The sequence below is a fragment of the Erpetoichthys calabaricus genome, chromosome 8 (genome assembly GCF_900747795.2).
Source record: "Erpetoichthys calabaricus chromosome 8, fErpCal1.3, whole genome shotgun sequence".
Lineage (NCBI taxonomy): Eukaryota > Metazoa > Chordata > Cladistia > Polypteriformes > Polypteridae > Erpetoichthys > Erpetoichthys calabaricus.
In genome coordinates this window covers 183203828-183218559 of record NC_041401.2, presented here as the reverse complement: position 1 = coordinate 183218559, position 14732 = coordinate 183203828, and the positions used below count along the sequence as shown (strand labels likewise).

Here is a 14732-nt window from a genome sequence, read left to right as displayed (position 1 = left end):
AAATATGCTTGTTTTGTTTGAAAGTAATTGTAAGTTGTGAGGATGAATCTTGGGGGATTCTGCTTATTTCATTGTTGAATATTTTGCCATATGATGATCATGATCATTCACAATAATTCTTCTTTTGTTTGTGGCTCTTACCTTGCCCTCTGAGGGAATCAGTGGTCCTAAAGTGTACCCTGAAGATGCACTCCACACTGTAACCATGTTTCCCCCTTGACTATGCAAAACAAACATTCAGGCTTTTGTGCATAGCATTCCCTAATGTCTACTTGTGAAGAACAAGGTGAATTATGGCTAATCTGTGAATTACCATTTTCCACTTCTCAATGTGGATTATACCACAGCCTCACTATGGGATTCTCATCTTTAAAGTTTGTGGTGGGATGGTTTTTATGGTCCAGTGTTGCTTGTCTGTTTTTGCCTGCATCTCAAACCTTAAATCCCAGGTTTTCTAAAGTTTTTCTCTCTAACTTCTGTTCTAACATCACCTTAGTCTCTGTTCTTTCTGAAACCTAAGAAAGTTGAGTGGTCTTCTCTACTAACACTCTTGCCAAAGTGCCCCAATAACCGCAACAACAGCAAAAATGAATCACGACACAAATAATGAATTTATACTTGCCTTGCACACAAATCTACAAGCAGGCTCTGTCAGGAGACCTAAGGTCAAAGTCTGCAGAGATAAATGCAACAGTTAGCTGAAATACATTTGGTGTTCCTGTTGTTATCTTCTGTAGATGTTGTTTTAGTATGCAGAGGTTTGGAAGTGGATGGTAATAAAGGCAGAAATTCAAGTCCCAGGTTTGAGCAGATAAGCAGCTATGGTGCTCCAGCGTATTCAAGGTTAAGTGGTGGTGTGGTCTCAACCTACCAGGGTGTGGTAACACTTTTTATAATGTTAGGATAATATTGTTTTAATGCAGTAAACTAATCCTTGCCTATCTAGGAATTTTTCAGATTTTCAGAAAAGTCTTTCTCTCAGCAGAACCCAAGGAACACCTTCTCATACAGCACAAGAATGAAAACAAAGGCAAGCAATGCATAACCAAAGGGAATAGACCGCACTGCAACATAATAATAATAATCAGAATCAGAAAAAAGATATAGAAGAATGATGATTATATGACAGCAAATCTTATTAAATACACTTACCACAGTAATGTACTGAAAATCGTCGCTGCCTACTCCAGCCATGGTTCTCTGCATTATAATAAGCCATGTCTTCCCCACAGTTTTAACACGTCTTTAAACATTATGAAATATTAATTATCTCAATGACAACCCTGGTATATACTGTAAGCACATAAAATTTTGATCACTCACTTCTCAAGTGATTCTTTTATTCTGTTACTTTCCAATGCAGAATTAAATACAAGCATCTCAGTATAACGTTTTTCTCAATTCTTTGGATGTTAAATGTTGTCTTTAGAGTTAAATATTAAGTGACCCTAAATTTTTAACCTTTTGTATAATTGCAATGCTAACAGCATTCAGAGACAAGCTGAACTTGCTGCATTCTGTCTGAATGTGTAAATGAGGAGGAAACAACTTTCTGTTATTTTCAAAAAATTCTTGAATTGCATTTTTCTACAGCTAACCTAAAAAATACTTCAAGCTGTAGCTTATCTCTGTGCCTGTATGTTTGCAATCTAATTCTGATGTTCCCTTTCCCTTGCTCTTTTCTAACTGTATTTCTCTCATCTATCAGGTGTACCTCTTGCCTGTCTTAGAACTAGAAGCACCGCCAGCTTGACTAGTCTAGAGCAGCAAATACACGCCAAAGGTACTGTCCATGGTCTGGGCAGCCTGCTAATATACGACTGGAATTCCTTATCTCTGTAGCTTGTGTGAGCTTTGGTTTTCAATTTGCTCAGTTTTGCCAGTTACTAAAATTCCAGTGTTTGCATAAAATTAGCAAAAGTTTGGTTTAAAATTAATGATGATAGACCCTGTGATGGATTGGCACCCTCTACGGTTTGTTCTAGTCTTGCCTTAATGATTGCTGGGATATACTGCAGCTTTCACCAGAGCTGGCCTTGAATAAGAAGGTTAAGAAAATGGATGAATGAATGAATGATGTTGGAATAACCTTTTATGGACCGTCCATCTGTCCATTTCATGTAATGCAAAGTCCTAAAGGGACTGCAGTAATATTTTATAGGGTTACTGTCCATAGATCTGTTAATCACTTAGTGGCTTGTTTGTTTTCCCTTAAGTTTAGAATTCCTTTTGTACTTGCTACAGCACATTAACCTGCATAGCTTGTTATTTTTATTACTTGGTTTTCACCATCTGTGCAGTTTGTTTTTTATCTGATTATTTAATATCTTAGATATTTTCCTTCTCATTTTCACATTTTTTTCCATTCTGTTATTTTGAGTTTTCATTTAAAAAATGTTGTTCTTTGTTTTTATGACCAATGAAGAAAACTACCATCACCATCAAACACACAGAAATTCATTCATCTATTCCCATACCTGTTAATTCTAATTCAGGATAGAATACAAGTGCAAATGTTAATTTTTAGATGACTCAGAAGAATCTGGAGATAATGGATTATTCTTATTTCAAGAATATTTTCCTGATTATTTGCAATTGAGTAAGACTAAGAACCATAGCTTTACAACATATGTTAAAATTTATTCTTACAGTTTTTGATGTAGATATTTCTGATGTATTAAATTTATATACTGTACTTGTATATAAGCTTAGTATTGCTTTGTGTAGGCTGCATGTAACCTCTTGTCTCCTTTTCCTGTATTATAGCCAGCACAAAAATGTCTAAGAGAAGGCAACCTTTTGTTCCATATGCATTGCGGAATCACACTGGATGTACCTTATGGTTTGCCACTTTGACTACTACACCAACAAGGTGAGCATAACGAGGCAGAGTCAGTCTAAACGGTGGTGCTAAATGGCCTCTTTACTTAATGATTGTTTAGATGTGTACTAAGGTATTAGGCCATCAAGCAGTAATCATTCATTAAGGTTTCTAAAACTGTTTATTTCAATAGAGCCTTGGTGGGTTATAAGGTTACCTTTACATGCTAGGGTCCAAGGCAGATACCATTAACAAGGGTACTTGTTCATTGGTGAGTACATTAATATATACACTGTGGTGCCCGGCGGGCGTTCATGCCCGGTTGGGACGCCCAGGAGGAGTGGAGGAGGGCTTGTGCCTCCTCCAGGACACGAGGGGGCGTCCTCCCTGGTGGCTTTGGGGACCACGGGTACGGAGCTTGGAAGCTCAACCCTGTAGGGGCCCATGGTCACCGCCAGGGGGCGCCCCAATGCCTTGGGAGTGTTGGCCCTCAGTACTTCTGCCACACCGGGAAGTACTGGGGGGAAGAGACTTGACACCCGGCGGACTTCCGGCTTCACCATGGGAGCTTCCGCCACACAGGGGTGTGGCTATGAGCCCTCAGGATCCACCTGGAGTCCTTCCAGGGGGAATAAAAGGGGCTGCCTCCCTCCAGTCAGGAGCAAGAGTTGGGAGGAAGAAGGACAGAGCTTGGTGGAGAGGAGTGGAGGCGGACTAGAGACAGTACGAGGCATTGTGTTGTGGCCAAGGACTCAAGGGGTGATTGGTGCTGCGGCACTGGGTTGTGTGCACTACTATATTGTAAATAAACGTGTGTTGGGTGAAACTATGGCGTCTACCTGTCTGTGTCCGGGCTGTTCCCCACAACACTCACTCAGAATAGGGAACTTTGGAGTCTCCAATCAACTAATTCTGGTCATCTTTGCAATTAACGGAGAAAAGTGTGCTATTTTAGATTAAGCCTATATGAACACAAGAGAAATGTGCAAGCTTGGCACTGTTATTGCTTGGTCTGAAATATGAAGCCGAGGTTTTGGAGCTGTTAGATAACAGGATGAACCACTACACCACCGTGAACCCAATATTTTATAATAAATAGGGTCATGAATGAAGAGTGATCTACATTTTCTGGTTATTTTTAACATTTTTAACTCCATTTTCTTCCACAGGGTGGCACTGTCTCACAGTGGGAGTTCTGATGATATTGTTGATGGTGGTTTAAATGACACACACAATGTTAGCCAATGGCGTGAAGTTCTGCCTGGAGAAGAAATTCCCTTTGAATTTCAAGCTCGAGAGAAACTTCGACACAGGTGCTCTGCAGTTCATTCTAACTCTAAATTTCTGGTCCACATTCAATATAGCAATTGTTTTCATTGATTGCTGAAACAAGACTTAATTATTTTTCTTTAGAAAAAAGTATGAAAACACTGTAAACGAATGATTTTCTTTTTAAAGGATACTGTAATTTGTAACTCTCAACTTTTTTTGAGTCAGTTAGGCAGCTTTCACCTGAATCTATCTAGTAGGGGGAATCAAATATACCCTTAACATGCAGGTTCATTCTGATTTTGACAATTAAAACATTTTTTTTTAATTTTGTAAAAAAAAAATTAAAGTGGCAGCTATAAAGTGATGACCCTGCCCTGGATAAATGTGTTTGGAAGAAGGATGGACTTCTAGTTATTATTGATTAAAAGTTTTTTTTTTTTTTGTACTGGACAGTGATGAGCTGTAGAATTAATTTGATATAACTGCAAAAACTTTATGTACAAAAAAAGTTAATCAAATACATTTTAAAAATATAATCACCTAAGAAACTGTTCTAAAAGAGATGAATTGCTGTGTTGTGAGTTTAGTACTGCTATTGCATTAGTAGTGTCATGGTTAAGACTCAAGGTTTTTATTTTCATGTTGTTTCTTAAAGTAATAGCTCTTCTGAAAACTTATTTTTTCATTCATGTCTTAGTTTGATAAATGTGTTTGGGTAACAGGGTGACTCCCCAATTTTCAGAGCCGCTAGTTTTTCAGTATTTGAGAAATGAGTGCAAGCTTATCCAGTAACATCCAATGGTTCATAAAATAAATCCTCAAGTAGTGGCTTCAAGACTTTATTAATCAGGGTTTGTGTCAGCTCTGTATCAATGTCCAACAATCTCATATAGTGATGGTCAGGTGTTCATAAACCTTTGGCCATAAAGTGTGTATAGAATCAAAATTAATCGTTTTCACGCTTTACAAAACACAAAGTTGCTATCCTCCGCCTCTCTCTATCTGGCTAATTTTATAGTAAATAAACACATACGTGTGAAAACACTAATCTGTTTTTTATGAAAACTGAATATTAATTTTTACATATTAATTACTTTACCTGCTATGTTGGTCCTTTTATTCTTTTCATCATTGAATTACTGCCACTATACTTATTCCTTACATCCTTCAATAAAGGAAAGTTACTTTCTAAAATCTGAACACATTGAAGATATTGACTATAGGTCAAATAGTCTAAAGAGCAGCTTGTTTCTTATGATACTTAAGCCATGCATTTTTGTCTTGAAATGTATACATTGAAATTAGTAACATTTTAAGAAAATGAAAATACATCAGCAGGAGTGATATTCTCCTTCTCCAGTCATCTAATTATTTTTTTCTTCTTGGCATCCCTTGTTTGTACCCTGACAGACACACTCATGACCTGAAGCTACACCAGCTGCTAGTACGTGTATGTGGCTGGGAGCAGGTGAAGCCTGTCTCGGTGGACAAGGTTGGGGTGTTCTTTCGTTACGCTGCCCCTGATCGCGACAATCCTTCTAATACAGTGAGTCTACTCAGAAATTCAACATTTAATTTTAAGGTTCCAAAACTAGTTTTCTTGTTGTCCTTTGTGTAGTATAAAAGTTGCAGGAAGGGCTTAACATTCTAAAATTGAATTCCTTGCTACAAAATGGAATTTCTTGAATAAGTCTTGTTTTGTTGTTATAGGTGGGAAGCCCAATTAGCAAAACCAACATAATTCATCCACATGTCTATGTAGGTATTTCTTGCTTCGTACTTTTTCATATGTTTCTTTCTAAATTGTTCTTTTTTTTTATTACTTATTCTCAGGCTCCACATTTGAAGATAATGTTAGCATCTTTTATAAAATATACATCAAATATGTACATGTGTGGCATTTCTTAATCGGTTTAGTGGGATGCATAACTATTAAATGTCTAATGCCAAATCATACTTCTTCCACCTAGAGCTATTTTTGCATTATTTTATTTCTCCTGCTTTTTTCCAGTCTCTCTCTCCAAACCCCAGTATTTTTTGAGAGTTACTCTGCATGATGTTGGTCAATTTCTTTACATATCTCTCTGTCACTGTGCTTTCATCTAGTTCTCAGCCCTGCCACCAGTTCGCGTGGTCTTCTCAATTACCATGGAAGGTAATGTCCGGAAGGTGGTCACAGTACGGTCAGCATTGATGGTCAAAAACCTACTTGAAGTCCCAATGGAGATTCGTCTAGATAGCCCCTCTGCACCCGATAGTAAGTTATTTATGTGTTGCCCATACCTGTATTTGCTATTTGTTTGATGATTCAATAATTGGGAAAAATAATAGATTCTCTTTTCTTAAGAAGGAAGAAATACGTTGTTTGGGAACTATTACTGTACATACATGTGGAAAACTATGTCAGGTAACACGATAGAGCAGTGTATAGCACTGACACATCACAGATCTGGCTTCTGGGGTTCAAATCTTGTTCCTGGATAGAGTCCATGTGAAGTTGGTGCACATTTTCCCAGTGATTGTGTAGGTTTTCCTTCCACATCCACCAAAGACATGCATCTTAGGATCATAAGCAATTTCAAACTGGCTCATGTCAGTGTGTGCATGAGTGCGGTTTTTTGTGATCGATATGTGTCCTGCTCAAGTCTGTTTTTCTTCCTTGAACCCAGTGATCTGGGATAGCCTCTAAGACCACGTGACCCTGAAAGTAGATTAAGAGATTTTGAGAATGAACTTGAGTTATTATGCACTTTCTGTTATCCTCAGGTTTGTTGACTGACCAAGTTTTTCCTTGCTCAGGTTGGCTGAGAGCAATTTATAAATGCCAGTGATCAAAATAGTATGTCATTGAATTGAGGAAGAAAACCCATATACGTACAGTGTAAAGCTGCAAGCTACATGTGGAGTACATTATAAAAAAATTGTGTTGCTGTGGACTCACATCACAAAGCAATTCCGTTTGAAGATTTGCATTGTGGTGAATTGCTGGTGGTCAACCACTAACCTGCAACGTCTGGCTCAGAAGCAGTCTCCTTCAGATTGTGAGAGACACATCAAAATTTAGGAAAAGAGTGATCTGCGGTTTTGAATAAAACTGCATTTGGATATTTTAACATATCATTTGAATGATTGTCAGATATAAAAGATATATCCTCTTTAATAAAATCCCTGTGTGCGTCCAGGTGTCTGTGTGTGGGTGTCTTCTGGTGAAGTGCGCATGTGCGGGGCATGGTGCGATGCGCGATATTACTGTCAGAGAAAGTTAGGGGCGTTTTACGGAAATACAAACCAGTATTACTGCGAGAGGAAATTAAAGATACACAATACAGTGACGCATATTACAGCCACATACAAGCCAATATTACTGTCAGAGGAGATTAAAGGCATATTACCGACGCGCACGCCTGTATTACCGCCAGAGAAAATTAAAGGTATATTACGGACGTACAAGCCAGCGGACGTACAAGACGGCATCCTTCAATAAGGGCGCGCACAAAAAGGCGAGCCTCAAAAGGGCGACCTCAATTGGGCGCAGCGAATAAAGGCGCGCATAAATAAAGATCTGCACCTTTGTTGCTCTTCACATATTCCAGAGCCATTTGAACTAAATTATCTACAAATGCCTTTATTCGCCGTGCTCAATTGAGGTCGCCCTTTTGAAGCTCGCCTTTTTGTGCGCGCCCTTATTGAATAGAGCTGTACAAGACAGTATTACTGTCACAGAAAATTAAAGACACACAATACACGGCGGCAGCCCATGAAGAACGGTCAGCTCAGCAAGTAAACATCAACAAAAGAAAGGCTGAAAGAAAGAAAAATACGACCAACAAAAAGAATGAGGTCAAAGTCCCTTGCCATTTAATATAGACTTCCAACTAATGTTTATGCACTACTGTTCTAGTGCCCATTATTGTAACGGGCTAAATGACTAGTATGTATATATATAATATTGTTATGAACTGCTGTTTGAGATAGGGGAGTTCTCATTCACAGAATGATGTTACCTGTGTTCAGGATGATTTTACCTTTTTCCTAAAGATAAATTTATAATATATATAGTTCATGTACTGGCTACCTTATCCTCTGTGTCATTCTAGTGAGAAGGGTCCTGAGCAAAAAGTCAAAGTAGTGATTTTTGCCTAGCTGTGTTTCCTGTTTGAACTTTCTGATATGTGTTACCATCACAGAACTTGATAGATAGCTTGTCACTATTTTTAGGGAATATTTTGCATGTAGCATCAATAATTGTGAAATCAGATTAAAATTTTTGGATAAAATGTTTTCTTTCCTTGCCAATGCCACCAATTTTAATGGAGCTTTCCCTGGAGTGATGCAACAGAGCATACAGACATTTTGCAGTGACAAAACATAAAAATAAAATAGTTTGTTTCATAAGATCTTTCTTGAATGCACTTATTTAAATGCAAATGCTTACATTAATTAGTTAAATATTGCCATTATAATAGTAAAATGACTTGATTACATTCCAGGAGGCTTATACAAATGTGCAGATGCATATTTGCATGTACAGATCCATAGCAACAAAGAAGTTGCTTTCTGCTATGCGACTGAGGTTAAAGATACTTGTCTGGGCACACATCCTTCAGGCGCAACAGAATGAATGTCCCTCTGTTGCCCATGACTGCATCACATATATTTTTTTCTTTTCCACTTGTATTTTCTTGGCAGCAGACATAGTGTCCTAGCTGCAAATCTTATAATTAAGAAAAATGCAGTGTTTCTGTCTTAAAAGCAATTTTTGTACATATCTGAAAGAAGTATATTTTAAGTATAATGTATCATAGACAGGTATAGGATTTCCATACTTATAATGCAGTTTGAGTATGCTGTGCCGCTCTGCAAGATTCCATTGTGAATTAGCTTCAAGTCTGATTCAGCGTCATTTTACCATCATAGACCTTTGAGCCCATACCAGTCTTACAGTATAATATTTTCATCATGAAGAAGATAAGACAGTGAAATGTTGTTTTTCTTTACTAACACAAACATATTTTATTTCTTGTGAATTTATATCCGTAATTAGACTAATAAACATTCAGCATGTTAAAGAATGTGTAATATTTATTTATCTTTAAATTTTTTTGTAGAGCCAGTATTGCTTCCTCCCATTCTACCTGGAGAGTCACAGGCTATGCCTCTTCATCTTACCTCTTGGAGGCTGCAAGCTCGTCCTAAAGGTTTAGGACTCTTCTTCTGTAAGACCCCCATTCATTGGACTAGTGTAGAACGCATGGGTGAAGTAAGCAGCAGCAAGAGAGAGTGCCATTCCACTGACTTTGAGGAGCACCCTAAACGCAATTTCAGGTATTAGTTTTCCTCATATTTCAGATTATATTAGTACTACTCATATTTCAGGAAAGGTATCTATAGTGGCCCTACTTCATTAAAGGTCATCCATTTAACAAAGGGTTTAGTGTTTGTTTTATATCAGCTGTAGTTTTATTGTCTATGGATTAGATAAAACAGTCTCCAGATCCCCAAGTTATCTGACAAATGACCAGCCAGCGGCTTGTTCACCCCCAGATGTACTTCTCAATTTTATTACCACTCATACCACGCCTTATGCATGTTTCAGTGATATTACCAATGGTAATATAAAACATGCAGTGCATTGCCGTATTTGGAGTTGACTGAGCCCTATGTGATTGAGTGACGCTGTTGAAGTCATTCAGGTGCCTTCTCTTATGGGTGACAGCATTAGAACTTTCTTTCACACTCTTAATAGTGACCATTAAATCTGCAGTTTTACCAACAAAAATAGTTGTATTTTGATAGTTTTGATAATAATAACAATCATTCTTACAAAGCTCTATGCAAAACAATTAACAATATTCCTAAGTAAAATAAAGGAAGATTTCTGTAGGGCACCAAATGATTTTCTTACTTAATATTACTTACCAATAATGTTTTCAACATGTGTTTATTTTTAAAAAGTCACATGACGTGTAGATCTATTTGCTTTGTATTTTACTGTAACCCAGTGCTAATTGTTTCATGTTTGGTTGTTTTGAAGTTGAATATCTCATATCATTTTTCTTTTCAATGTACAGTTAGGTCCATAGATATTAGGACAGAGACAACTTTTTTCTAATTTTGGTTCTGTACATTACCACAATGAATTTTAAATGAAACCACTCAGATGCAGTTGAAGTGCAGACTTCCAGCTTTAATTCAGTGGGGTGAACAAAACGATTACATAAAAATGTGAGGCAACTAAAGCATTTTTTAACACAATCCCTTCATTTCAGGGGCTCAAAAGTAATTGGACAATTGACTCAAAGGCTATTTCATGGGCAGGTGTGGTCAAGTCCGTCGTTATGTCATTATCAATTAAGCAGATAAAAGGCCTGGAGTTGATTTGAGGTGTGGTGCTTGCATGTGGAAGATTTTGCTCTGAACAGACAACATGCGTTCAAAAGAGCTCTCCATGCAGGTGAAAGAAGCCATCCTTAAGCTGCGAAAACAGAAAAAACCCATCTGAGAAATTGCTACAATATTGCGAGTGGCAAAATCTACAGTTTGGTACATCCTGGGAAAGAAAGCAAGCACTGGTGAACTCAGCAACGCAAAAAGACCTGGACGTCCACAGAAGACAACAGTGGTGGATGATCGCAGAATCATTTCCATGGTGAAGAGAAACCCCTTCACAACAGCCAACCAAGTGAACAACACTCTCCAGGGGGTAGGCGTATCGATATCCAAGTCTACCATAAAGAGAAGACTGCATGAAAGTAAATCCAGAGGGTGCACTGCAAGGTGCAAGCCACTCATAAGCCTCAAGAATAGAAAGGCTAGATTGGACTTTGCTAAAGAACATCTAAAAATGCCAGCACAGTTCTGGAAAAACATTCTTTGGACAGATGAAACCAAGATCAACCTGTACCAGAATGATGGCAAGAATAAAGTATGGAGAAGGTGTGGAACAGTTAATTATCCAAAGCATACCACATCATCTGTAACACACGGTGGAGGCAGTGTGATGGCTTGGGCGTGCATGGCTGCCAGTGGTACTGGGTCACTAGTGTTTATTGATGATGTTACACAGGACAGAAGTAGCCAAATGAATTCTGAGGTGTTCAGAGACATCCTGTCTGCTCAAATCCAGCTAAATGCAGTCAAATTGATTGGGCGGCGTTTCATGATACAGATGGACAATGACCCAAAACATACAGCCAAAGCAACCCAGGAGTTTATTAAAGCAAAGAAGTGGAAAATTCTTGAATGGCCAAGCCAGTCACCTGATCTTAACCCAATTGAGCAGGCATTTCACTTGTTGAAGACTAAACTTCTGACAGAAAGGCCCACAAACAAATAGCAACTGAAAGCCGCTGCAGTAAAGGCCTGGCAGAGCATTAAAAAGGAGGAAACCCAACATCTGGTGATGTCCAAGAGTTCAAGACTTCAGGCTGTCATTGCCAGCAAAGGGTTTTCAACCAAGTATTAGAAATGAACATTTTATTTCCAGTTATTTCATTTGTCTAATTACTTTTGAAATGAAGGGATTGTGTTAAAATAATGCTTTAGTTGCCTCACATTTTTATTCAATCGTTTTGTTCGCCCCACTGAATTAAAGCTGAAAGTCTGCACTTCAACTGCATCTGAGTTGTTTCATTTAAAATTCATTGTGGTAATGTACAGAACCAAAATTAGAAAAAAGTTGTCTCTGTCCAAATATTTATAGACCTAACTGCATATTACCATGTCGATATTTGCAACTCAGGATAAATTCTGCTTCTGTTTAGAATCTATATATATGTGTATACATACACATACACATACACACAAGATTCATAAAGTTTTCAGGCCCCTTCACATTCTGCATAGTTCATTGTGTTGTAGATTTATTTTTAAATCAATGCATTTTCTATTTTCAGCCATTAGTTTAGACTGAATATCCTTAATAACAAAGTAAAAACATATTTTGAGAAAAGTTTACGAATGTATTAAAATCAAAAACTAAAGTCTCTTATTTATATAAGTAGTCCGACCTTTAATTCGGTGCTTTGTAGAAGACTTTTTGGTGGCAATTATTGCTTCAAGTCTTTCCCATTGGGATTAATATAGTATCTATCTATCTATCTATCTATCTATCTATCTATCTATCTATCTATCTATCTATCTATCTATCTATCTATCTATCTATCTATCTATCTTTCTTTCTTTCTTTCTTTCTTTCTTTCTTTCTTTCTTTCTTTCTTTCTTTCTTTCTTTCTTTCTTTCTTTCTTTCTTTCTTTCTTTCTTTCTTTCTTTCTTTCTTTCTTTCTTTCTTTCTTTCTTTCTTTCTTTCTTTCTTTCTTTCTTTCTTTCTTTCTTTCTTTCTTTCTTTCTTTCTTTCTTTCTTTCTTTCTTTCTTTCTTCTTGGTGAAGTTTGTACCAGCTTTGCACACCTACATTTGGGCAGGTTTAAATGATTAAGTGAAGTGGTGTAAGTACTTTCTGAATTCTTGTCAGCAAAGCTCCCAGTGGCTTTTTGAACCTTGAGATAATGTATTATTTCTTCAGGAAATGTACACATTTTGTTTTGCTGGTATCTCAGATATGGATTAATGCAATGTTCTCATAAAGAACTTCTTTTCTGTCCTAGATTCTGTGTTGTCATAAAAAAGGAGAGTTATCCCGACTATGTTCCTTCCCAGCTCGCCCCAGACATCAGCAAGCAAATCTACCGGCAACCAGGACACACCATCTACCTTCTTCCTTCGCTGGTTCTTGTAAACCTACTACCATGTGACTTGACCTTTTACATCAAGAATACTTCAATTAAAGGCACCTTAAAGTCTGGCAAGGAAACAGTACTGCACACTGCTGATACCTCTCAGAATGTAGAACTTGGTAAGAAAAGGAAAATTCTGCCCTGCAGTCATCCACTTGCAGATCTGTACTAAGATTTATGCCAGAATTGCCACGATGAACACTATGTCTGAAGTTTAGGTACTGTGTATTTGGTATGAACAAAAGACAATATTTTTGTGTAACCTGACCAAAGCACCTTATCTATTTGACTTCCTGGTTTCTGAATACTCCTGAAAAATGATTCATTAAGGCTAATGCATAGTTTAATCACAACATGACTTGATTTAGCTGTTTAATATTGGCTAAAGCACTAAATTTGAAATCTTACGGTTACCACTTCAAACCCTTCTTTCGATAATCTGTATTCCTCTGAGCAAGTCACTTAATTTGCTTGCAGTTTAGATTTAGAAAATTACAGTCCATCCATTCATCCATTATCAACCCGCTATATAAAGTGCTTTGGGGTGGATTTACTATAGAAAGGTGGTATATGTAATAAGGATTGTATATTCTGTACGTTTTATAATATAAATTAATGTTGCTAGCAGTTTCTATTCCTCGTATTTTTTAAGTAAAGGATACAAACATTGTATTTTGTTCACTTTCATAGGAGTTGTACTGGAAAATTTCCCAGTCTGTAAAGAGCTTCTAATACCTCCAGGCACTCAGAACTATGTTGTACGTATGCGACTTTATGATACCAACAAGCGCCTTTTAAATCTGACGATTCGTATCATCTTTCGGGCTCAGGGAGCTCTCAAAATTCTCATTTCTGCACCCTACTGGCTTATTAATAAAACTGGTGAGTAACTATTTTTATATAAATTAAAGAGCCCAGCAGTAATCAGAAGTGGAAAGGGGAAATATTAATTTCCATAAAATTAATTAATTTTTTCTTTTTGAAGTGCACCACCTCCTATGAGACCAACAAGGAATACATAAATTAGATATATAGTATATTTAAACCAAAATAGAATAATAACATGCAGCATAGCCACAAAACAATTTTGAGACACCAACAGAAGAACATAATGCACGTTATTCCAAGAAATAGGCATACTGCATGTTCCATGTATTTTTTTAAAAATGCGCTAAAACTTTAGGGTGTTTTTCAGTCCCAGGTTCCTTGGATCAGGAGCACTCTTAGGTAGATCCTAGTGCAAGTAAATGTTGATAATCACAGGAGCACCATAATATCACAAAGTGATATTAAGTGCCTTGAGCATGGGAAAGGCGCTATATAAATAAAATGTATTATTATTATTATTATTATTAAAGTGCTGCCATTTACCCTGGCAAGGACACTTCAGAGAAAAAGAAAACCATACCTTTATTAAGCCCTCTAAATGCAATTCAGCACTGGGTGCACCAAATAGCCCAGGACTGGATTCTTGTACATCATAGGTCCCATTCACACACACATACACACACAGGTGTTAATTTAGAGTCACTAGCTGAGTTAATAACTTGCACATTTTTGAGCATTGTGGTCAAAACCCTGAGTACCAAGAGAAAGTGCACAGACAAAGTAAGAAAATGCAGACTCCGCAAGAATGATGGGTGCAGAATTTAAATCTAGGGACACTGCATACGTGAAGCAGAGCAAATAACCACTGTACTATTATATAATTATTAAAAATGTCTGTGCATCACTGGTATAACTGAAATTTGCCATTATTACATTTATCATCAATCCTACCTGTTCCTGCTGATGATTTATTAGTGGATTGTGTAAAATAAACATTTGTCTTAAGCATACTAACAAGTTATCTATGTAGCAATTTCTAATTGTATTTATACATTGTTTAATATTCTTTATGTACT

The 14732-nt window shown here is 37.2% G+C and overlaps 2 protein-coding genes across 4 annotated transcripts in view; one reads left to right on the top strand and one right to left on the bottom strand.

Annotated features, from left to right (window-relative positions):
• Positions 1-14732, bottom strand: part of c8h2orf76 (chromosome 8 C2orf76 homolog) — a 331828-nt gene that overhangs the window by 142774 nt on the left and 174322 nt on the right. The window lies entirely within an intron of this gene.
• The window catches only part of vps13d (vacuolar protein sorting 13 homolog D), a 187744-nt gene that overhangs the window by 81110 nt on the left and 91902 nt on the right, over positions 1-14732 (top strand). For all 3 annotated transcript variants that reach the window (XM_028807954.2, XM_028807955.2, XM_051930739.1), the window contains 9 exons: positions 1709-1783; positions 2767-2872; positions 3991-4134; positions 5504-5639; positions 5804-5851; positions 6200-6350; positions 9202-9418; positions 12700-12947; positions 13519-13710. In XM_028807954.2, coding sequence (XP_028663787.2) covers positions 1709-1783; positions 2767-2872; positions 3991-4134; positions 5504-5639; positions 5804-5851; positions 6200-6350; positions 9202-9418; positions 12700-12947; positions 13519-13710 — 1317 coding nt within the window. The remainder of the gene's footprint in view (positions 1-1708; positions 1784-2766; positions 2873-3990; positions 4135-5503; positions 5640-5803; positions 5852-6199; positions 6351-9201; positions 9419-12699; positions 12948-13518; positions 13711-14732) is intronic.